Source organism: Theobroma cacao, chromosome 8 (genome assembly GCF_000208745.1).
Source record: "Theobroma cacao cultivar B97-61/B2 chromosome 8, Criollo_cocoa_genome_V2, whole genome shotgun sequence".
Classification (NCBI taxonomy): Eukaryota; Viridiplantae; Streptophyta; class Magnoliopsida; order Malvales; family Malvaceae; genus Theobroma; species Theobroma cacao.
Window position 1 is genome coordinate 2,350,923 of NC_030857.1, and position 25,626 is coordinate 2,376,548.

Sequence of the window (25,626 nt, forward strand, 5' to 3'; positions counted from 1 at the left end):
TATCTCCTCCAGCAAGATTTTTTTCCTCTTCTCCTCCATGCTCCACACCATTCTTGAAGCTTCCATGCCATTTTCTCTTTGTCCACTATGTAACCAAGTTTTCTTCATTTTCCTTTCCATGTTTTCTTTTCCTTTCTTCTCCAAACTTCTTGAGCACTAAATTTACAGCCTTTAATCCCAATTTTCAACACATCTAAACCCTAGGAATAGAAGAAAGAAAAAGAGAGAAAGGAAGAAAAAGCTTGGTTTTGGTGATTCAAGCAAGGATCGATCAGAATTCTTATTTTTGGCTTGAGTAGTCTTTGAAAATGAGTTAGTAACTTAGAGAAATCTCTTGTGGCAGCAAAGATTGGCTTGATTGGAGAAAAATTGATAACATGTAAGTCAATAAACCTATGGGTACATGAAGGACTCAAAGTGGAAAAGGAGAATAATAAGCTTAACACTATGTTTTAAAGCTTACGGTTAGTTGAATATTGTAAGGACTTATGGTTGTTGAAAGGATTTATTTGCCTAAGCTAGTTGAAAATTATTAAGATTGTATGACATGTTGTTTGAAAGAAATGAAAAATGAATATTGTGGATGGAGGATTGAGAAACAAAGTATTGAAAGTTAGATAGATAACAATGCATGAAAACTATGAAATAATCGAGTGAAAGTGAGAATGATTGTTGCTACCATATATGTGAATTATGTGTGGAAATATAAGATGGATTTGGGCAAAAATTATTTAGAAATGTTGAAGTAGGTACGTGACATCATAAATAAGTTGTCGGTGATATAATCAAAGGAATTTCGTAAGCAATGGATGTAAGTAATTTTGGTAAAAATGTATTAAGATGTGAGTTAATTGAAGATGGTTTCATGATAGGATGAAAATGTAAATTTGAGTAAGGATTAATTGATTGAAGTGCTACCCGTATACGTATATAATTAGATATATTGGGTTCGTATTATTGTTAGGAAGTGCAAAGATAAAGTTAGAAAACTGTGGTAGCATGTCGGAGTAAATAACGAGCGATCGGCCAGTGAAAATAGTTAGAGACACCTTCGAACAAATAGCGACTTGAAATCTCATTGTTGCCAGGTGAGTAAACTTGCATTAAAATGTCTTGGGATATACACGTTTATATTTAATTGAATCCTCTAAAACGTTTTATTAGCTTTTCTTTAAAAAAAACTTGCACAGGAACAAGCCCTTGTGAAATGTTTTTATGTTATGAAATGGATAGTATGATGAATTCATATGTTTCTGTATAATGATATATATATACTATGTCATAAATGGTACAATTGCGTGACAAATACAACCGTGCATGTGCGGAGTGGGTAGTGCACATGCCGGTAATGATGCTGTCTTGATAATTATAAACGTGCATGTGCGGAGTGGGCAGTGCATACGTCGGTAATGATGCTGTCGTGATAATTACAACCGTGCATGTGCAGAATGGGCAGTGTACACGCCGATAATGATGTTGTCATGATAATTACAACAGTACATGTGCGGAGCGAGCAGTGCACATGCCGGTGATGATGTACATAAGCTGGATAAGGTGTGGTGGTATATTAATTGATATGTGCTTAAGCATATGTACATGCAATAGAAAAATTATGATTATAATATGTGATTATATGGCATGATAAATCTTGAAAATTTTCCATTTACATGTGAATTAATTTTATTGCAACAAGAACATTCTGTTTATACTGCCTTGCTTGGATGATTGCTGAAAATTTCCTCTCTTTTCGATTTTCTGCTAAATATGGTTCCTTTATTATGAAATGATTTAATAACCCAGGGTTGATGGAAGGATTTTAATAAGAACTTGAACTAGGTTGCATTGTTTTCAAACTTAAGTGCATCATGATTTTTAAATCATTCCTTGTAATTGCTTGTTCCCTTTCTATGTTCACTCACTGAGTTTATACTCACGTTTTCAACTTCATGTTTTCAGATTCAAGGGTGGTTGAGATGCAGATTGAGGTGTCCACGTACTCCCATCTTTTAGGCAAGTACTTTGACATTTAGTAGTCATATCTCCCATCCAGAGTCACTCCGCTGATGGTCATATTCTAATTACGTGTATATGACTATTTGTTGTGAAATGCTGAGATTCACTTGTCAAATTATATGTATGTATATAATGGTTGATGATGTCATTATGAATACATGATTGGGTTTTATGAGTTGTTTTCTGAGGAATTGTAATTGAGCATTATGAATTTTGGATTCTAAAGGAATATGGATTAACGTATAAGATCATGTAAGTAGACTTGCTTGAGCTTGGTAGGCTGAGCTCATTGATCCCTTGCATCGGTCATGGCTCGAAAATTTGCTTGTGAGAGTCCTGCATGCCATTGCTGCCAAGAAACGAGTCAGCGTACAGGATTCCTTTGTTTAAGATGCATGCATGACAGCTTGTGAAGGCAGTGCTCTGTCGTTTGCTAAAGATGTTATAGCATTAAGCAAGAATGAGGACTACCTGTCCGAAGCTCGACTGAGTGTATCAAAGTAGAAAGGGAAAGACCAAAACGAATTCAAAGGAAGCAGGCCAGCTAGCTAAAGTCCATTTCAGCTATCTTTTGTCACATTGCTGAAGATGTTCGTTTTAAGTCACCATGATCTTAGTTAGGAATATAGCTGGGGAAGAGATGATGGGAAGACGCTAGCTCGTAAGCATCAAAAGCATGCCCTTGAGATTGATGACTGCGCCACATGAACAGAGGCGCACCCACTTTTCTTGCAACAATTGAATTACTGCGATCATATTCATGTCTGTTAACTGTTCTTTATATCTACTTTCATGGCAAGAAAGGATACGTTTTAATCAATATTGTTCGGTTTGCATGTATACTTTTATGTAAAGAAAAAGAAATTTTCTTAGCAGAGAGAAGAGAAAGAGCACATCAGCATTAGTAACACCCAGTCCCAAGATCAAAAGACAAAACTACATCCATTTTCTACATAGAGCAAGATGAGAAATATTGGATTCACGAGAAATGTTAAAGAAACAGAGCCCAGACATAGTTTAGAAAGAGAAGATCCAGCTTGTTGAAACTGAGATCACTATGGTTACTTTCAAGTCCACTTGGTGAGAGGAGAGAAATCCCAATGGATCCAGACTGTTATTGATCCTTGAGTACACAAGCTAGCTATTCTTGCAAACCCTGGTTTTAATTTGGAAAAATTGCAGTTCCATATATAGTCATTTACATTATACTTTTTTTTTCTGGAAAGGCGTACAGTGTTTTTATTAATAGAAAATGCGGCATTTACATTATACTTAATGGAGCCAGAACTAATTAATGTACCCAAAAAAATCCATAGCTTGGCGAAGTTCTCAAATAGTTTACAAGGAAAGGCTAATGCTTACAAATTTCTAAGCCCCAACATCCATAGACATCAACACAGAAATAAACTCAGAGGAAAGTCTTAGCAAGCACAAGACAAAACACAAAAATTTAAAATATTTTCTTTTTTTCTTTTGATTTTCTGGAAGAATAGTGAGGATTTTGAGAAAATTAAATTGATAAGGTGAAAGGGGAGATCGAGACGTTTTAGAATTTTTGGGATTTTTTTACAATGGACCGGCATTGATTGGCATTAACCGTTGATCAGCTTTGACCCGGTTCATTTTGATTTAATTTTAAGCCCATAGACCATTTGAAGTGGTGGGCTCTCTAAAAGGTAAACCCAACCTAAATAAAAGCTATGGTTTTGATATTCTTATAAAGGGTGAGCAAAATTTGGTTAAAATTGAATTAATCGATAAATTTTATTAATTTAGCTTGATTTAGTTAAATTAATTAAAAAGTTTGGTTAAGTCAATTTAATTTAGTTGAAAAAATTTAAATTTGTTAATCGAATTAATTGATTTTGAATTTTATATATTTTAAGGGTTTTTATTACATGTATGCACTCACAATTTTTCTATACATATATATGAATAAAGGACTAGATTTAATCACCAAGAAGGCTTTTTTTACATGTATTTACTCTCACATTTTTCTATATTGATGGCGCTATCGATCAATACTGCTTTTTCTGTGCTAGATTCCATTAATGGGCAAAATACAAGAAAATAAGAAATTCTTGTTGGTTGGAAAATGCCACCAATTGTGTGGATTGCAATTAATTTTGATGGCGCATTTCGGAGATCTCTTGAAACAGTAGCTGCTGAGGGGTTATCTGAGATGCAAAAGGGAATTAGCAAAGTGGTTGTCCAATGAAACTAGTCAAATGCTCAGCTTATCGAGCTGAATTGTGGGGAGTTAATCATGGCCTTAAGCTTGCTTGGGACTTGAATTCAGAAAGATTATGCTCCAAGTTGATAATAAGATGGTGGTACAGGTTGTCACTTCACTCTCAGCTCATCCGTGTGCAAACTCGGATTTAATCCAAGTTCTTTAATGATCTACTTCACTAGCACTGAGAGGTGAACGTATTGCACATTTACCATGAAAGAAATGATGTAACTGATCATATAACGAGTATTGTTTTTATTATAAATGAGAATTTTTTTAACTTCTAACACTCTTTCTATTGAAGTTAAGAGATTATTGTTGAATGATATATTAGGGATTTGTTTTTTCAAAATGATTCGATCTTAATAATATTTTCACTTAAAAAATACTTTATTTAGACATTAATATTATTGATATAAATATAATCACACAAAAAGTTATTTAAAATTGAACATAATGCAAAATATAATGAAAACTACCATAAATTTAAGTTAATACCGTATTGATAAGTTATTAATTTATTATACTCTATATAGCATATTTATTAATAAACAATATATAGTCTATACGCTATAGACTATAGTAACTTAATGAACTATAGTAATATAGTATAACTTATATTAACATAGTAAGTTATATTAAATTATTAATATAATTAGTATACTATAGTAATATAACTTATATTACTAAACTATCTTTTACAAGATACCCGAGTATTTGGCTCATTGGTTGGTGTATGATCTTCCTGCCTAAAGAGTAGGGTTCGAATCTACTCTCCCCCAATTATAAAAAAAAAAAAAACTAACTTTTACAAGTACTAGTACTATATAGTAATACAACTTATATTAGTAATTAAATATAATACCTTATTAATATACTATATATTGATATATCAATGACTTAATGAGTTAATGTTATTATATTATAATATATAACAAGATACTACATATATTATATAGTATACTTATTAATACACTAATTAGTCAGTAACAATATATTATTATGTATAACCATATACTATTATACTATGTATATTATATGACTTCTTAGTATACTTATATACGATATAAGTATATGTTAACTATATATTGTAATATATTAATACACTATACAATATTAGTATATAGTTATACACTAAATATAATATATATATATATATACTATATAATTATATATTAATTATATATAGCAAATATTAATACAATATTCATTGTTTACAGTTATACATTATATAATATATATCTTAATACACTATACATAATATACTTATTAATACACTAATTAATCAATATATAGTATAACAAATATACTACATAGTATACTTAATTATTAATATACTAATTAGTAAAAAATTATATATTAACAATATACTATATTAGCATATTTGTAAAATTATAAGTAATAATGTAATATGTGGTAACATAAAGTACATTAAAATATATTATTAAATAAATTTTAAAAACAAAAAATTTTTGAAAATTTTGTTTAAATTGGTTTAAACCGATTTAATCAACTACAGTATGTTAATTTAAAGGTAGTTAAAGCCGTTAAGTTGATTTGGTTCGATTAAGTTTTTTAGGAAAGTCGATTAAGTTGGTTAATGGTATTCCTTAACGAATTAACCGATTTAATTGAATGCTCACTCCTAATTCTTATATATGTTTGTAATCTATTTTATTTTTTCTTAAATTTATGTTGTATTATTTATTATTTATTTTTGGTACTAAGAAATACAGAAAAAATATTGAACAAAATAAAATAATAAGTTTGATATGGAGTAAGATATTGAACAAAAGTTTTATTTTAATTTGAAACTTTTTTTGAGCAATTAGCCAAAAAAATCTTACCATTTCTTTTTCTTTAGTTTTTTTTTTAAATTTGGGAAAAGGAGATTCAAACGCTACTCTCTAGGCAGGGGATTATACACCAACCAATGAACCAAATGCTCAAATGCGATCATTTTTTTTTCCTGTAGTATGTCCTTGAAACTTTTCATTCTTATTAAACTGTTTGTATCAACCTTTTATGCTCAATTGCACATAGATTTCGTAGTGTTTACTTATGTAAACTTTTGTTATTATACCTTTATACTATAGAAGATTCAACTTTGATTAAGAATAATGAAATAGGTTAGATGTCACGGTCCCAATGAGAACTATTAATCCCATGTCGAGAAGAATGTTATGATTCCAATGGGAAGCTATGAATTCTGCATTGATTATGTACTAAAATGAGATTGGACATTTAAAATTCACACCATAAAGACCAACCCTTTTTTGTGTTCTTACAAAAAATACTAAATGTCTTTTTCCTATTGGCACTTTTTTGTATTCTTATAAAATAAACCAGATGTCTATTTGTTATCAAGGGTTGGCCTGTATTCTTACAGAATATATTAGATGTAGATCAACCCTTTTTCGTATTCTTACAAGATATACCATATGTCTGTTTGATGTCAAAGGTTGGCCATAACTTTTTTGCTTTCTTATAGAAAATAGAATGTTATGATTTCAACGGAGAATCATGAACCTCACATTGATTATGTATTAAAATGAAATTAGACATTTAAAATTCACACCATCTTCATCTTGTGGGGCACTTGATGTCTTTCTCATCTTGTTTTTTGGTAATTGGCCAATGGCTAACCTTTTTTGCACTTTTACAGATTTTTAATGAAATCACACTTTATGGCCAAACCCTTTCTCTTACAAATCTTTAATGCCTTTTTTGTACTTTTATGACCATTTTTACCTTTATTTTTATAAATTTACATTAAGATTATTAAATGGCTAATTTTTATATATTTATTAATTAACATTTGTAAATGGTTAAATATTTTTTATTTGAGAACATAAATATAAATGATTAATTTTCACTAAAAGTATATTTATTATGTTTAAATTAACTTGTTATGATAACTCTTAAACATTTATGTCAATACTTTAAAAATCTTATTTCAACTTTATGAATTTTTACGTTTATTCTTATAAATTTACGTTAAGATTTTTAAATATCAATTTTCATTACAAGTGTTTTTATTTTAGTTTTATGTATTTATTAATTAACATTTGTAAATGATTAAATATTTTTTCTAAAGCATATACATATAAATGATTAATTTTCATTAAAAGTATGCTCATTTTGTCTAAATTGACATGTTACATTAAGGTTTACATAATATTTTAATAATATTTATTTCAACTTTATGATTTGTTGTGTTTATTCTCACAAATTTACGGCTAACAATTTGAAATGATTAATTTTCACTATAATTATTTGTATTCATACTATTATATATTTATAAATTAACATTTGTAAATGATTAAATTTTTTATTCAATAATATAAATATAAATAATTAATTTTTATTTATCTAATAATTTTTATTCACCGACCGATAGGCTTACTGTAGAAGAACCTTTGAGGGGAAAAAGAAAAGAGTGATAGAGAAATTGAATAGAAGATACTGTCTTATTAGCATTAGGTGTCTAAATTTTTAGTTGCAGAATCATATTCCAATAGAGAAGATACAAATTTCAAGCAGAAACTAATATAACGATATAAAATAATTCACAACAATCGCAGACCAAATGATGAGAGCATCGATGGCATGTCAAACACGAAACCATGCAGTCCAGTTCGCCAAGGGCCTCACTCAATTTGGGTTGGAATAAGCAAGGTACGTCAGGATGGCTGACGTGTTGAACCCATTGAAATTGGACCCAGCAGCCGCCGTGTAAGCCCCCATGTTGGGAAACACCAGCCAGTCGTTCACTTGCAGTTCTGGCAGCGGATAACCTTTCAAGACCGTGTCAAGCGCATCGCACGTGGGTCCAAACACGGTGGAATCGTAGGTCCTGGCTCCTTTGCACCTGGGACTGGATGCTCTTGCGAGAGGCATGCAGGTGACGACCGCATGGTCATAGAGAATACAGTTCATTGAGCCGTAGATCCCATCGTTGATCCAATACTCTCTTAAATCACCCCTAACGCGCTTTCCTATAATGTTGGTGGCTAGGGTGAAAGCTGACTCCGCAAAAAAACGACCAGGCTCCGCAATTACTGTTAAGCTTGGCTCGTTTGGGAAATACGCTTGGAGAGCGGCTTTCACCGTTGACGCTGCTTCAGCGAATTGTGGGCCGGCTGTGAACCCTCCACCGATGTTTAGCACATGCATTTTGGGCATGCCAAGTCTAGCGGCCGTTTCAAACACAGTTTTAGCTGCTGCTATGGCTTCTCGATAGGCTCGAAACTGCATGGCTCCACTGCCAATGTGGAACGAGACTCCTGTAACGGTGAGCCGTGCAGTTTGAGCAGCTTGGAGAAGAGGGGTGACTTCCTCCGGGAGTGCACCGTACTTGGGACCTAAAGGGCATCTTGCGCCGCCATCATCCGGGGCCTTGACTCGGATCAATAAGGCACATTTAGGGTGCCACTTCTTAATCTTCTCAAGTTCCTCTTTGGAGTCGAAAGTTGTCAGGTTAACACCGACTGTTGCAGCATACTTGATGTGGGACTCTGCTTTGCATGGATTAGCAAAGATGATTCTACCAGGTGAAACACCAAGAGACAAAACGGATTCAATCTCGGCCTTACTTGCACAGTCGAAGCCTGAGCCCAGGGTAGCTAATGCCCCAAGCAAAGCTGGGTTGGGGTTACACTTAACGGCGTAGAAAGGTTGAGCCATGGGAAGGTTACGGGCCCACTTGTCAAACAGAGCCATGACAACACCCAAATCCAGCACGTAAAAGGGCTCTTTCATTTCGTGTTTGGTGGAAACGATTGACTGAATGAAAGCAGTCAAACCATCTTTCGACAGAGCGGCGACCTTCTTTCCTCTCACCCCAGGCGCACCCACAATGGCTTGGAGGGTCCTGGGGCTGGATCCCATGGCAACCTAAATAGACTCAGAAAGAACTAAAAAGTATAAGGCTTTTAACAGCAAGATGAGAATTCCGAAAGTAGAAGCACTATAATCGTACTCTGGGTGGCTATATATAAAGAGACAGGGTCAGGGTGGCACCACATCATGAGATGGTGGTGGAGGAAAAGGAGAAAAAGGTGTCTATAATTGAATAGCCTTTTTCATCCTTGAAGAATCAAGCACCAAAAGTAATTATCCCAAAAGGCAACGGTAATTGCAGGAAATCCAAAGTGTGAACAATGAATCAAAGTACAAATCCCTGGTGATGATACCAGAGGAAGCTTGGGTGTGTCTGGAGTTCCATGGAAAACTGTGGTTCCGTTTGATTATGCTCAGGTATATAACCAAGGACTCTCTAGTGGACCAGGATGCTCCTGCGAATGATTCTAACCGCGGAAATTTCGCGTAAGCGGCGAATTGGAGGAATCTACGTATGTTGGTGGAAAAGTATACAGATGTTGATTTTGTGATTCCCTTTTGATATTCACAAAGCAATTTTATTAATATTAGAATACCGAATTATTGATACAGTCACAGAAATCTTTAATTAATAGATTACTTTTCAAAACTCAACTCTCAGGAAAAAGAATGAGCATGTGCAAACGAACGGGAATATTGAAATTGAAATTGTGGAATGCAAATCATCCTGCCACCGAAGCCATGATGCAAGAGGCAATTTCTTAGGCGTGTGAATCAAGTTCGTTTGCGTGTGATGTTTAATTATTTTTTTTTTCTAGAAATGTCAATTTTCTTTTTGGCTTTATGAGAGGAAATAAGTTTGGCATTGAAATTACTCTTGTGTTATGAACTTGCAATTGGAACCATTTTCCATAGCATGGTTTATTAGATGATAACGTTTTCCAGCTTCAATCAGTTTACACAATACGCTCTACCGAAATTTTTAATTAAGAGACCACGTTTGATTATTCAATTAAAATTTTATTAGTTAACAAGTATTCTCACAGTACTCTTATGTTATAAAATTTCTTATTGAATTAAATTAATGGGAATTAATGATATCTTAATGTCTACTAATTGTTTCGTGTGCAAGTCAAAGAAGTAATTAAGTACCCTCTTTTGGTATTGCATGAAAAACATTAATTATGAAACAACCCAATGACATGAACCAGAAAATGCTGAAACAAATGATGTCAAAATTTGAACCTGATACTAATTAGAATGCATGTTACTTGATCATGTAAACATGTTGAAAAATGTTGGTTTAACTTTCCATGTGACTAATGTTGTTGAATGCTTGGGATGGGAAAACATCAGTCCTAGCTTCAAAGTTCAAAGTTCAAACTTGGCCTAACGATTAGCAATCAAAGATTTGGAAAATCCAGACAAAAAATTTGTGCAATTGGTCAAGGTGCTTAGATTTGACAACTTTTTTAAGCAATCGATTCCATTCAAGCCCACACAATGCCGGCCAAGAATTGACCTATGCATCATGCATTAGGTTTATTCTTTTCCTTTTGTTTTCAAATATAAACGACACTTTTTTTGTAAGCAGTATGACTGTATCAAGTTATATAATGCATAGATGGCCCCCCTGGATCCGTGTGTCTATGTGCTGTTCATGTTGTAATAAAGGAGGCAGCATAACCATGGAGGTTGACAAAGGAGATTGCTTTCGTCATTGCCTGTGGTCATGACTTGGTTCGCCCACAGTTGGCATGGAAAATTAACCGAAAAGTTAGTCAATGTAGTTGGCTCTTGGTAATCAATATTTCTGATTTGTTTACCTTGGTGGGCTCGGCATATTTTCACCATGCAAAAATAAGGCTGTAACCTTCCACTATAGGCCATCAGAAACTTCATTGACTCAATGCACCAAATTAACCTCCCACTATCGTCTAGTTGGGTCTATATGTTTCTTCCGTTTGCATGCTAATTCCTATTAGATAATTACCTAATATCAGCAGGCCCAGCTTTAGCATAAAGCCACCAAAGTCCTTACTTTAGGTCTTACAATTTTACAAGCTTCATAATTTTATATAATATAATTAATTATATTAAATATATATAAAAATTAAAATAATTAATAAAATATTTCTTAAATTAAGTGTCTATTAAATATTTATTTTTTTCCACTTACTATCTTCTATTAATTTTCAACTATTTATTTCACTTTCTTACTTATATAAAAGTTAAAATAATTAATAAAATTACATATTCTCTCACTTTTTTAGGTATGTGTTTAATAAATTTTTATTTTTTTTTATCACTTCTCAATTCTCATAATATTAATAATTCTTAATTATTTTTTCTATTTTCAATGAAGGTAATATGTTTTTAATAATCTCCAATTAGCAGTAATTTTTTTAAAATTTAAATAAAAAAACCTTATTTAAATATTTAAACACTAAGCTTTTAAAGGTATCCTAATACTCTCCTTCACACATAAAAAAGTTTCCCGTTAATCTAATATCATCCTTATAGTAATCATCATCGTTATTATTATGCTTGTTACCTGGATAGGTTTTAGTTTATATTAAGATGAATTGAGACATTTTTCTTCAATCTACTGGTCCTTAAATAACGCATTGCATGTTCCAGCAACCCTCGAAAGTACTTCACAATGTTACCATTAATACATATGATTCCCAAAGGTCTCTGAACTTTTTGGCCCAAAGTCTTATACATTACTGGCAGCAAGATCGGTAAAAAAAGGAATCCTATCTATTAAGTTGAACTGACTTTTCCTTCTCAGGCATTGGCTAGAGGCAAGACTCGAGAAAAAGGTGTCTGCCACGATTCTGTCTAGTGCATGTCACTGGCTATGGGCAACTGGTCTTCCGGAGCAAGTTAAGTGCCAACAAAAAGTTCCAGATCCTATTAGTGGATAATGAAATTATATCTTTTTGAAGTCATTTATGTTTTAGCACCAGTCTAGCTAGCTAACTAGAAGGTAAATTGGTATAAATGTTCATTTGAACCAGAGCTTAACCAGTTATTATGATCATACATGGTGTTTTTTGGTTCTAAAATGGTAGCAAAAACCATGAAAATCATTCGAGTTAATTTCATCAGGCTAGCAGATCATACTGATTACAAGAATCAGGTTGACAGTAAGGGAAAGCTCTTCAGACAGGAAAAGAACTGTAGGGTCAGGGTGATAGTAACAAATGGGAGCAAACAGAGAGAAGTACCTTTATTCATAGTGGGACAATGGAGTGTATACATATACCAAGATGCATGAAACAGTTTGAATCGTTTTTGAATTCATCCTTCTTCATATCTAAAAGGGAAAGTGGACCATGGGGGGGAAAATGGGATTGTATGGGAACAGAACATGGAGGAAATGGGAAGATCGGCATGCACGCACAGTACAGTAATGAATGAGGGAATCTTTGTCTGACTGCCGAAGTGATAGCAGGCTTCCTTGTAAATAAAAGTATACAGATTCTTTTCCTCTTTGCCACCTATCTAATTTACTCTAGTTATTAAAGATTGGCCAACGCTCCCACTTCTCACATTAACTCTCCTCAACCAACTCGTCTTCTTTGCTTCATTGAAAAGTTTGGATTCTTTGTCTGCTTTCCTTTCCTAATCTTTTTAAGAGATTAAATGGAATAAAAAGACACAATAACAATAGAGATGATGCATATATATATCTGATCCTGAGTGGTGATCAGCTAAGCAATCAAGGGTTTGTATTTTCTTTTCCCTGCAGGGGGCGTCCCTACGCGGTTGATGGGTAATGGTAGTGCTATTGGTTGGTCTCTTTTTGCTTGATTATAGTGGTGTTTGTTGATGCAGGGGACTGTTTTACTGTTAGGTGTTTATCTTTTCATTCTGTTCATTGTATGAGGGTGCTTTTTGGGTGCAGGTGGCTAACCAGATGTTAGTGGCGTTGGCTGTATTCACTGTGGGTGTTTAGGCTGGATTTCTTTCTGAAAGTGCACAGGGAATTTGATAATGAGAGAATTTTGTAATGGTATACCCCTGTTTCTTTGTTGGAGCATAACCTTACAAAATTGTTGTAAGTGGTGAACTCAGGTTCTCCCTTTCTTCAATTCAAATGAAATTTCAAAAAAAAAAAGTTCTCTGCCTCAGGGGAAACGTCTTGCTAGTTGCAACGCTACCAGATTGAAATATAAGGAGATGGAGGGTGGATCTACAGATTGTTCGGAGAGTATGCAAGTTACCAAGCATGTGCTGAAGAGAGAATAGGTACGCTATATATTGTTTCCTACCATTATGTCCCTGCAGACTGAGTGGAGAGCAACAAAAAATGTTATAAATACAACAAATTTTTGCGACTTTTGTCGTCCATTTATTGCAGAATTGTCACTTTATATACTCATAATCAATCAAATGCAGCTCAGGTTTGAATTTTTGTTTTCGAACAAATGTAAACTCACCATACTTTTGGGTACTGAACTTTGTCTATGAGCAATGTAGCTGATCAAAATATTTAGCACCACGCAAGGTACGTAAAAGCCACTTTTTTATTGGCTTCAATTAATATTCTAAACTGTTTAAGATTTCAGATGAACAAATTGATCAGGATATCCCTTGGTCAGAGATGTAAAAGGCTAAAGAACACACCCTTTTACAAAAGAAGAAATTGATGAATTGCAAGTAGGTTTTAGTTCTTCATTTCAGTTTTAATATAATAGTATGCAGTACTAATTTTTCTACTTAATAATTAGTTAAAACTTCCAAAACCTTGCTTTATAGCTATATGCTAATTGCTAAGCTGTCAGCTGAGGGCTGCGCACAAAAATGGAAAGACAAAAACATGACCTCTCGTGAAAAGTAAACAATAGCACTTCTGTTTGAACGTTTGAAACATATGGGAGAGCCAATGTGATGTGCTCAGTTGGAAAGTGAGGTAGGAAAGCTTGAAGGAAAACAAAAAACAGAGCAGGGTCGAGAGTCGAGACTATACCTTGATACAGACGGAGCACCTGTCAATGGCGTTGCTGGACCTTGGCATGGATTTATTCGCCTTTTAAGTGCGGTAGGTGAATTGAAAAGGCACTAGGATATTGGCACGGCTCAATCAAAACACATGGAAGATACGCAAAATCTAAAGCTCTTTTTTTTGTGTGTGTGTGCTTGAGAAGCGTAGGGTTGATTTTGTCTGAGTGAACCGAGCCAACATCGTAGTGACTATTGCAACCAACAGAACTATATTGTATTCAAATCAAATCCTTCTGAAGGCATCTCTGTTGCAGTTCTTTTAAGTTAAGAATGAAACACAGGTGATGAATTTGCATGGTTTTATTCCGAAGAAGTGGAAAACAGGAGATAATGGGGCATTGTATAGCAGTGAGGAACGGAGAAGAAAGAGATATGGGAGATGGAAGTGATGTTGTGAGAAGAAATGGGAATTGCTTGGTATCGTATTTAAGGACATGAAAAGAAGAGGGGAGTTGCAGTGGTGCATTAAAAACCTCGACTACCAAAACTCACATCGAGGTCCAGAGCATTTAATACCAACCTTCACGACGACCCCATCCCCATATATTCTCTCTCTCTCTCTCTCTCTCTCTCTCAAATACGAGCACTAACCGAACTTGCTGGCTACTGTGTAGCATAGCCTTATGGAATTGGGCTGTGATCTTCTCTCTCTCTCTCTCTCTCTTTAATTTGGACTAACTAACCAGAGGCACAGAGGCACAGACTGTAGCATTATTAATAAGGGGAATCGACCTCCTCCTTAAGGCCATAACTATGCATCTGTAACTCTCCGAACTGCTGCCATTTTAATTACTACTATTTGTGGAATCTCATCGTATTAACGAGACATATTCCTCCGGTTGGTCACCTACCATTTTAGATTCCTGGCGTATGTGTAGGTGAACTTCAGTGACCGACCCCATCCTCATTAGAAATGTTATGTTCTCCCAGGGGGATCTGATCTGAAGGACATTTCACGCTTTGGGCCCCTTTCCGATCCGCTCCTCTTCCTTATTTAATTAACTTAGGCCCTTTTTATTTTATTCCCATCATGTAACCCTATCTTAGTTTTTCATGTAATCAATTTTGAACTAATTTATGATTGTTAGTATGGTTTGCTAAATAAATAAATAAAAAAAATCATGCGTGAACCTAACTTAGGTATAAGAACTAGCGGTGGCACAGGGTGTGCTACAAAAACTTGATTAGGTTAATTAATTAATATTTTGCGGTACATGATCAACTCAATTATACCATAGTGTTAGGATTCAAGCATCTCTTAATTAATTGAGTCGTACATCTAAAATTTAAAGTTTACTATAGTGTTAGGAGGGGTTCAGACATAGGATTTTGAGGTGCTGGGCCTGGAGAATATATGAAAGGAACGAGTTTTTTGGACTTGAAACTTTGGACCAGAGTGGTCGTAAACGGCAAATGAATAGCGCTTATAGATGGGCTGTGTTTACAGCCCGTGTAGGGGAGGAAACCGGCAAGCCATGATGAAAATGGAGTGCCATGAGTTCAACAAACATGGTACGTAATTCCAAAAGTGGATGGTCCGGTGCAGGGATTCCATGGGAAAAGTGGGTGGATGTCAGGCATGTGGCGTAGGCGTAGCTTCGCAACATCCACAGAGATGAGTCCTTGTCTCGTCTCCCATTCAGGACCGGCTTTCCTGGAGTGGGAGAAGCGTAAGCATTACTTTTTACACACCAGCGAGCGTACATCATAGTCCATACACCCCGCCGTATGAAGAAATGAGTACGCTGTGCAATATGCATGCGCCCCATCACCGAGACATGCCACCAGGTTTTGCTGCCGCCATACCGTACAACCCGCCTACTCATGCTGTGGCCATGCTTTAGAATCTTCAGCTCAGATACTGGAGTATCTCTCGTGGCCCTCTCATTTTTTGTTTTTCTCTTTGGATATGTTAAAACCCAACTCTGCCTTGTTCTTCAACTACGGCCGTGGATTTGACAATAAATTATTAATAAATATTGAAAAAAAGTATATACTTTTATAGTTTAGTGATGATTTTTGACGATAATTATGTTATAGTATTAATATTTGTGTTTTTCTATCTATCACCCAATCGTCATTTTATTTTATTTTATTTATTTCCTTTTATTCTTTTGTTGACTATAACATTTACAAGTGAGCATTTGATTAATTCGATTTTAAATTTTTAAAAATTGAATTAATCGAATTCTTAATAAAACTAATTGAAATCAATTGAATTATAATAAAAATTGAAAATAACCAACATTTATTTATTTAAATAAAGGAGCCTTTTTGAGGTATAATTTATAAATATTAACAATATATGTGAAATATATTTTTGAAGTATATTTTATAAATATTATAATATTTAAAAATTATATTATTAATAATCATTTTCGATTGATTCGTTTGTAAATTTTGAATATTGAAAAATCGATCAAAGTAACTTAATAAATTATCTCTCTTAACTAAATAATATCAAAATTTTAAAAAATTAAATATTAGTTAAATTCAATCGATTATAATAGTCTAAATAGATTAATGCTCATCTCCAATAAAGATTGCTCAAGTTCTTTTATGCTCTTCGTATTGCTAAAATATCAAATTATACCAAACAATTTACGGTTTAAAAATAATGTTTATAAGATTATTATAAAGGAAATAAATTTTTTAATTTAGGTATCGATGAAAACCGTAACTCAAAACTTAACAATTCACAATTCATGACACGTGATATAATTATATAAAACTATTCAATTAAATTTTATCCTTGCAAAATTGCAATTCAAATGAAAAGTAAGTTAATTAGCCACGTTCAACAAATTTCCTATTTTTGAGCTTTTAAATCACTAATTTGAACAAGATGCTTCCAAGGAAAACTAATCACATTTCGGGGATAATTATTGTAATTATCTTGGATTAGACAAATATAAATTTTAATCTTGGTTTCGTCTTTATAACATGAAATCATGATTATCAAGTAAAGTTCACTTTTGAAATCCATTAAGATAATTATATAAATTATTTAATTATAACTATAAATCAATACTATTATTTAATTAGACTACAATATTCTATATTACAATTTTTAATATATATTTATATAACTCATTTAATTTATATAATATGGACAATTTTATAGTATATGAGTTGTCTTCTTATACTGACATGATGTACTGCTTTACGTACTACGAATGCTACCATTCCTCAAGCTTTTGCACCGTACCTTTGATTACTATAGGTTGAGATGTCACATCCTCTGCCCTCTATCATTCCGCTATCGATTGACTTTCCTTACAGATTCCATTTCTAAATTGGTTTAAGCAGAAGTTTGTACTAACACGACTCACATGAATCATGCATATAACATAAACCATGAAAGAATAATTAATCTGATCTAAAATGTTTAAAATATTCAAAGCAGTCGAAGCCGGCTTTTAATATAATAAGGTCGAAACAGCGGAAGACCACCCACATCGATTAGTGAGAATATTCACCCAAGATTTTAAAATTACCAAAGCGGGAGGGGAGAGATTTGAGAAAGATTCCATGGAGTGAAAGTGGTGATCATGCGTTAATAAGAGTAGATTAGGTGGGGGAATGGGACTGGAGACGAAGTCCCATTGGTTACGACTGGAGGTGCGTGATGATGTCATAGAACCAACCCCATTGGATTACATAATAAACAAAATGGAAAATTGCCTTCTAATTATTACCGGGTTTATTTTAATATTAATTTAAATAGTAAAAATATTTTAAACCGCGGGTGATATAAGCAAAGCAAAGGCAGTATCGTTAGAATCCACGTAGGTCTTGCGCTTGTGGGTGCGCATTACGCCCTCACTTTAGACGTTCAACAACCAAAATTTATCAGTTTATAAAGGCGGAGAAAAGGGAGAGGGAAAGCCCAAAAAGAAGCAAAAAAAAAAAAAAAAAAAAAAGAAAATGGAGAAGCCATGGGTGCAAAGCTGAATTTATCATTACGCAAAGAAAGAAAAGTTTTCTCCGTCGTTTTGCTTTCGTTGTTGCCATTGCGTTCTACCTCTGATCCTCGATACGGTCGTGTTTTAAAATCTGAATCAGAAACGTTTTTTGTTTTTGTTTTTGCTTTGGGTTCATTTGCTCTTTGTGTTTTGGATGGTAATGGGGGATACGGAGAGTTGCAGTAGCAGAGCGGTGGATTTCGCGCCGTGTCAGAGTCGGAAACAGAGGCAGAAGGTTGAAGTGTTTAACGAAGTTCTTTGTCGACTTAGGGACTTGAATATCGAGGAGGCGAGCTTCCCTGCCTTCGAAGATGAACTGTGGGCTCATTTCTCTAGACTTCCTGCTAGGTACTCCAACAAGCACTGAATCCTTGCTGCCGCCCATTTTCATTTGCGTATTACTTGTGGAATTTGCTTGGTTGACTGAATTTCAAGTTTTAAAAGTAAGTATATTTGTGTTTGCTGACAAAGAAAACGAGAATTTCAAATATCAGCAAATTACGAGTTGAGGTTAGTGAGGTTTTGTGTAGGGAGGAAAGTGTAATTGAAGAGAGCTTAGTTAACTTTTTCACGTTTTTGCTGGGTTCTTTCCTCTGGTTTCTTAGCTGCCAAACAGAGCGTCTGCCATATGCTGCTGTTCTCTTTTTGTTTTTTCTTTTATTTATCATGAAATGAAGTTAACTGGAATTTCCATTCACTGGCTCTTTTGGCGTAGATTCAATGAGTTAAAAAGCGTATTTGTTTGTTGTAGGTATGCGTTTGATGTAAATGTGGAGAGGTCACAAGATGTTCTTATGCACAAAAGATTACTTCACAAGGCACGCGATCCTGCTACCAGACCTGCAATCGAAGTTCGGCCTGTGCAAGTATTTTTACTGCATATTCTCATTCATCTATCAATACCAGCTGCTCCTTTTCTTTTTCCATAGCAAATTAGTCTTATTTAGTGATCTTTGATGCTTGTTCATGAAAGGTATCATACAATTATTCTATGTTGGTTGCTTTATCATGTCCCTTTGAAGGCCTTGTAGCAATTTAACAAATGTTTCTCTTATACAGGTTCATTCTGCCTCTGATGGAAATAGGGTTGGGTCGGTGCATTTGAAGTTTGCAAGAAAAGCTGATGCTCAGTGTTCTGATTATCCCAACAAAAAGAGGCATGGTTATGTAAACATCTATTTGGTCTTCCTCAAAAATGTAAACTCTGATATGGCTTAGGTTTCTGCTAAGTTCTATTTTCCTGAATGCTTTCCTTGCTCCTCCTTTTTGTTTTTTCTCCCCTATTTTAGGTTTCATCCGCCACCTGCCTTTGGTACATCATCTGGTATTGAGCTTGTGCATGAAGCTAAAAGAGGTGTTAAAGATATGGATGTTGTAGTTAATGGCAATCTAATTGACTCTCGGTAAATACTTCTAAAAAGGTTCTCCCCTGCTTTTTGGTATTTTTTATTTTTATTTGTGATCTCCTTGGGAATTTTGTGCAATGTTTATATACCATAGTTATTCAATTTCTACACAACTTCATGCAGATCAACTGCATGGATTCATTTAGGATAACCTTCTTGAAAGCATAGTAGAAGAACTAAAAGATATAACCAGAGGAGAAAGGATGTCTTCCTAGTTAATAAATTATACTTTGTGTGCTTATTGTATACTATGGCAAACTGTTCTCAAGTCTTGACATCTGGGTCTGTAAACTTACTAGCTAAGTGCAAAACTGTGTAATTTTGTGTCATGGTATGTGGTCTGCATTGCTTTGGATATTTGTTGTTAGATACTCTGTACTTTTAAATTCTGCACTTAGTTTTAGTTACCTTGTTGATTTACACTGGCTCTGCATTGCTTTGGATATTTGTTGTTAGATACTTTCTTGTCCACAATGTCATCTATGCTTCCTGCCTAATGCTATTCTTTTCTCCTTAAATTTTCCTTTTATTTCTTATTCTTGCTGGTGAATGAGAGGTATACAACTTTGAAAGTTAGGAAGTCTTTTCTAATTATTTCTGGAAGTTTCTATTGATTGTATGTGAAATAATATGTCTTAATTCATAATTTTGTAGGCTGATGCATGAGATCACTATTTCAACAAATGACAAGCCAAAACTTCTAACACAGGTGGTCAATGTCTCTTGGTTTGTCTAGTTGTGTAAATGATTTTTGGATAGGAGATCTGGTCATTAGTCTTTTTAATTTCATTATTAAGGGTATTTTTTGTTGAAATTTCAGTTGACTTCTTTACTATCTGAGGTTGGGCTAAACATTCAAGAAGCACATGCTTTTTCCACGACAGATGGCTATTCCTTGGATGTGTTCGTTGTTGATGGTTGGGCACTTGAGGTATTTTACCCTTTCTTCTCTTTTGATATGATATCAGACCAAATCACTATTCCTTGGGGAAGAATGTCACAGAGTTGATAATGGTATCAATAGAATATGTATCAGTCTTTTAAGCTGCATATGTTATAGCATTTAGATCGATTTCTTTCTTTCTGATTTCATTATCATTTATCAGTCTTTGAATTAGTTTATTGACTCTCACATCTAGATCTATTAGACTTTGAATTTTCTAATAAATTTGTGTGCCTTTCCATCAGTTAATCACTTGGATTAACATTCTTTTATATTATGGATTGTAGGAGACTGACCAGCTTAGAAATGTATTGATAAAGGAGATATCCAAAGTTGAGGTAAGCTCACTTGCTATTCTCCGTTATAGCTACAATAATTCATTATTTTGATATCTTTTTCTTTCTCATGGTGGACAAGGATGTTATGTTTGTTAGTCACCTATTTTTACTTTTAAGTCTAATTTAGCTCAATGGTTTATGTTAAACTGAGTACAAGTTCAGCTGACCACATTTCTGGATCATTCTATTTTTGTATTTTAACTGAAGTGACTATGGAAAATATATTCTTTTGTACTAACATTTATCTTCCCACATTGATGATTATTTTGATTGGTAAAGTAAAAACTAATTGTGTTGTGTTCTTCAGTAATACAATACTTTGTCAACATTTTGGTGCAGTATGTCTTATTTGGTGCAATGAATTTTTGGTGATTTCATGTTTATTTCTCATTAAGGATATGGCCTAATATTCTAGAAGACTTTAACAAATTGAATTTTCTTGATTATCTTTATATTTGCTCCTGCCTGTGCTCCTTTTATTTTATCATTCTAACCTATGTATTATTTCTAAAAGAAAAAAGAGAGGATAATCATTATAAAGGAAAATGTTGAAGTATCTTGTTTATAGTGATCTTATAGCAGTGCATAGGTCTCTGATAATTTGAAGTGCTCTGCAGAAGCATTCCTGGTCAAAATCTCATGCCTTGTATCATGGGAGGGAGCTAAAGCAAACTGGAAACAAACTTGCCTCCAGTCATGTAAACATCCCTTCTGGTGGAAATGGTGTTTGGGAAATTGATACTAGCCTGTTAAAGTATGAAAGCAAATTGGCTTCGGGCTCCTATGGTGATTTGTGAGTTCTTTGTCCCAAAATGCCTTGCTCTGTTTGTGCATAATACTTGTGAATTATATATTTTGACTGGTGCAGGTATAAAGGTACTTTCTGTGGTCAAGATGTAGCCATTAAAGTACTTAGGACTGAGCATCTAAATGAGAACTTGCAAAGGGAATTTACTCAAGAAGTTAATATCATGAGGTGTGATTAATCGCAATTTGTAATTACTGTAGACTCTTCTTTCATCTACTTTTCTTTTTCCATGTTTATACTTTCTTTGTATGGTCACTGTCCCCAATGGACTTTTATTAATTTGGTGCACTTTCAACTTAATAATTCTTATCTAGAATTTTTCTTGTTGAGAGTTCTTGAAGATTTAACAAATATGTCCTTCTAATTTAACCTCTTTTGTAAAGTAGTTGTTCCAGGTGAATACATTCTCATATGCAGCCTTGAAATTGAAAGATACTCCTACTCCAGTTATCCTTGTATATGTGCATTGTTTTGGCTTATCTCTTATTTAAGTGACTTGTAGATGGATATGATATCTCCTATAAACTTACGACTCGGAAGTGTTACATGAGACTTCTTATTGATCATCTAGGACTTCCAATTTGGTAATGCATTTTATCTTATAGAGAAAGGAGTTATGCATATGTAGCAGACAAGCCATAGCATCTAAAATGCTTATATAAATCTTTTAAAAGATAAATTCTCCCTCATGTGGATGTAATTTTCTTGATGTAGAGTGAATCTTTTTCTTCTTCCCCATATAACTGAGTTGAAAAAACATTATCCAGTTTGCTCCAGTTGAATTGTCACTATACAGTTCATGCCAATTGTCATAGTATTCATAATGTTCCTTGCTGGTCATGAATTAATGATATAGAAATGTATCTACTCAGTATCAAGTCGATGACCTTCTCAAGCTCTCTAATTATCATAAGCTCTCCTTATCCTTGTCTTGCTTCAGAGTGTTGATTCTGCCTTCTGAAAATGTCGAAAAAGTCCAAATTTTCTTGTTTCCTCCATATCTTTTTGGATAGTTCTTTGTACATAGTCTTACATATTTTTGATGAGCTAATTTAATTTCCTGTGGATTCTTTAAGAAAAGATAAACTACTACCTACATCCTACTATCGCGAAATTTAGCTTTCTTCTCCCTTTGTTTGCTTCTTTGGAATTTACAGGAAAATTCGGCACAAGAATGTTGTTGAATTCATTGGTGCATGTACCAGACTTCCAAGCCTGTGCATTGTGACAGGTATGACTTATGACTTTCTATTACACCAAGCTTCCTGACTAAATATGTAATTTTCATTTTCATTTTTCAGTCTATTTCCGATTTCAATTTGTATATTTTCTGTTCTTTTTCAGAGTTCATGTCTGGTGGAAGCATGTATGACTTTCTGCATAAACAAAAATCTGGTTTTAAGCTTCCATTCTTACTCAAAGTAGCAATTGATGTTTCCAAGGGAATGAGCTACTTGCATCAAAATAATATAATGCATAGGGATCTGAAAGCTGCCAATCTTCTGATGGATGAAAATGGAGTAAGAGATTCACCTTTTTATGGTATTTACTTTGTAAATTTGTTGCCTTCTATGTGAACAATAATCTTAATTCTTGAATCCTGAAAAAGTTCTACTACTGGTTATGGAGGTATCTCTTGAGGCTTTTTAAATTATAGTTGATGGTTCTGGTTTTAAAAGAATAATACCTTGAGGATTAAGAGTTTGAGAGGAATTCATACTGGGTACGGGTATTTTATGGGGGTTATGGCTGTGGTTGGATAAGAGGGGTATAGAATCTTGATCTTTTTTTTCCCATGAACATGACACCTAATGGATTTGGGATTTCTATAAATGCTACTAGGCAGTTTGTAGCCCCATTTCCATTTGATGGCTTGTGCTATGCTTTTGGTATTAATAGTCAAACTCAACCAAAGTATCAAACTAACAATGAAATTTATCTTCTATTAGAACGAAATTAATATTATTTGGGAGTGGGTAGGGAGGATTGGCCATAACATGAAGTATTGACTATTTTTGGTCCATTTGCTTGCATTCAGATTATGTTTATGCTATATATACATTGCTTGTGCTGTCTGGTCCTTGATTGCCATTTTTCTTTACACACTAAGGATCTCTGTCACAGGTTGTCAAGGTAGCTGATTTTGGTGTTGCTAGGGTGCAAGCTCAGTCAGGTGTGATGACTGCAGAAACAGGAACATATCGTTGGATGGCTCCAGAGGTTGGTATTCTTGTTGATGATCATTCTTTCATGGATATCTAACATTTTGTTTACCTTGTGAAAATTGATGATATGGAATATTAGTTCATAACAAATCATTTTTTTAAAATCCAGTTCTAGCATGAAATCCTGCAGGGTGCTTGCCCTAAGTGGGCCTTTGTAAAAATCATTTAATGGCCACTAAGGGCAGTTTAAATTGATTTTCAGTGAATCTTGATTAGGTGAAGGATTTAAGAGATTGTTTGCTGTGGTGAAAATTGAAGGTCAGCAAGGGTTATGGTGCATTTACCGGAGCATGAGTTGAGGTTGTAAGAGGTGACGGTCTCATTTAACAAAAAGTGAACCTAGGTAGAATAGAACTAGGACAAAGGCTATATCCAGTTATTTTTTTGTTGGTGCATAGCTTTAATAAGTTAACCAAGTTGAGAATTGTTTCTATTGATGACCTTCCAGATAGTTTGTTCCTTTTTCATTTTTAAAATGCTCTTATGTTTCTTGTTTCAGTTTCCAGGCCTTAATTCTTTTGTTTACAAGTATGGTATAATTTCAGACCTTGAGCAGCCCCACAATTGTGTGTCCCATAATCTATTTAACTTTGTTTTAACTATTTCATGGAGCATGATGAGACATGAACCTTTTGATGATATTGCATATCATGACTGTGTTGACGATGACCATTATTTGCCTTTGCTAGTTTCCTCCCAGCTCTCTGACATGATTATCTGGTCTTGATCCATGGAAGGTGATTGAACACAAACCATATGATCACAAAGCTGATGTTTTCAGTTTCGGGGTTGTACTATGGGAACTGCTTACGGGAAAGGTAATTCTCTGGCAATATTTGGATTGAAAAAAGCATCTCGTTTCTTTTTTCACTGAGATAGCTCAATCTTCATGTCAAGGTTTATTTTGTTTTGGCTTTCATTTCTAGTAGTTTATGATTGCACATACTTAAAACCAAACCTCTGATTTTTGTGATTGATGCCAGCTTCCATATGAGAACTTAACCCCCTTACAAGCTGCATTGGGAGTTGTTCAGAAGGTATATTTTTATGAAATAGAACTAGCTGAATTATTTTTGTTTGTCACACACATATTCGTATATATATTCCTCCACTCACATGTATGAAAGTACGATGAAAATTTAGTCTTGTTACTTTCCTTCCAGGATAGTTGGTACTTGTTTCACTACAAGATTTCTAATTTATGACTACCCAGTGTAAGTGCCTTGAACCAGTAAAGAGCTTTCTTTATGTGGATTTCAGGGTCTAAGGCCAGTGATTCCTAAGCATACTCACCCGAAATTTGTGGAACTGCTGGATAGATGCTGGCAACAGGAGCCATCCTTGAGACCTGAATTCTCTGAAATTTCAGATCTTTTGCAAGACATAGCAGGGAGGTAGGGAAAAGTTGGAAGAATCATCCTTTTGCTTATGCCTCTTGTTAGAAATTTTGATAATCTTTGAAAGGGTTGCAGATGAGAAATGGGAAGGAAAAATCACCTAGGAAGTTTGAAACAGGTTGCAGGAGGAAGCCAGCAAGATGGCAAGCCCCTGTGGATAATTTTTGTAGCTTGTAGTATGCATGCTTCTTTTTCTTTCTTTGTGGACTTAACGCTATATTTTCAAAGTAATGGGTAATTATGCTGACATGGCAGCTGCTTATCATTGCAAACTATGAATACATTTTCTCTACGTGTATTTGCACCTAAAAAGAGAAAATAGGAGATGCCATTGCTTGATATCTAATCGAGTTTATCAATAAGAATAATCGGTTTAAACTCGATATTTGCCTACTCTTCAGGAGAATATGCCCTTGATCCAGACTGCCTTGCTTTTTCTTATG

The 25,626-nt window shown here is 34.2% G+C and overlaps 2 protein-coding genes and 1 long non-coding RNA gene across 8 annotated transcripts; 2 read left to right on the plus strand and 1 right to left on the minus strand.

The window, feature by feature from the left end:
• Window positions 7,694–9,460, minus strand: LOC18591634 (ornithine decarboxylase). The gene has a single exon (XM_007017862.2). It carries the CDS (start codon window positions 9,134–9,136, stop codon window positions 7,901–7,903), a length of 1,236 nt encoding a protein of 411 aa, XP_007017924.2. The 5' UTR covers window positions 9,137–9,460; the 3' UTR covers window positions 7,694–7,900.
• Window positions 12,217–13,511, plus strand: LOC108663078. Its single transcript, XR_001929000.1, has 2 exons — window positions 12,217–12,887; window positions 13,002–13,511. It is a non-coding gene; the product is annotated as an uncharacterized LOC108663078 (long non-coding RNA).
• LOC18591636 (serine/threonine-protein kinase STY46) lies at window positions 17,927–25,566 on the plus strand. 6 transcript variants are annotated; one of them, XR_001929100.1, is made up of 15 exons: window positions 17,927–18,414; window positions 18,818–18,932; window positions 19,126–19,223; window positions 19,356–19,469; window positions 20,127–20,181; window positions 20,293–20,403; window positions 20,703–20,753; window positions 21,371–21,546; window positions 21,622–21,729; window positions 22,719–22,792; window positions 22,906–23,081; window positions 23,686–23,781; window positions 24,003–24,086; window positions 24,476–24,604; window positions 24,770–24,789. XR_001929100.1 is itself a non-coding variant. In XM_007017864.2 (15 exons), exons 1-15 carry the CDS (start codon window positions 18,221–18,223, stop codon window positions 25,182–25,184), a joined length of 1,641 nt encoding a protein of 546 aa, XP_007017926.2. In that variant the 5' UTR covers window positions 17,948–18,220; the 3' UTR covers window positions 25,185–25,566. The 6 variants fall into 6 exon arrangements, 2 of the variants coding, with proteins under 2 accessions (XP_017981607.1, XP_007017926.2); XM_007017864.2 differs by lacking the exon at window positions 24,003–24,086 and adding an exon at window positions 25,047–25,566 and having other exon boundaries at window positions 17,948–18,414; window positions 24,524–24,604; window positions 24,770–24,823; XR_001929101.1 differs by lacking the exon at window positions 24,770–24,789 and having other exon boundaries at window positions 24,003–24,096; window positions 24,476–24,523.

Coding starts and splice junctions, on each gene's coding strand:
- LOC18591634 (XM_007017862.2), bottom strand. CDS start 9,136: ATGGGATCCAGCCCCAGGACCCTCCAAGCCATTGTGGGTGCGCCTGGG.
- LOC18591636 (XM_007017864.2), top strand. CDS start 18,221: ATGGTAATGGGGGATACGGAGAGTTGCAGTAGCAGAGCGGTGGATTTC. Junction 19,224..19,355: donor GATTATCCCAACAAAAAGAG/GCATGGTTATGT, acceptor CCCCTATTTTAG/GTTTCATCCGCCACCTGCCT. Junction 23,782..24,523: donor ATCGTTGGATGGCTCCAGAG/GTTGGTATTCTT, acceptor GATCCATGGAAG/GTGATTGAACACAAACCATA.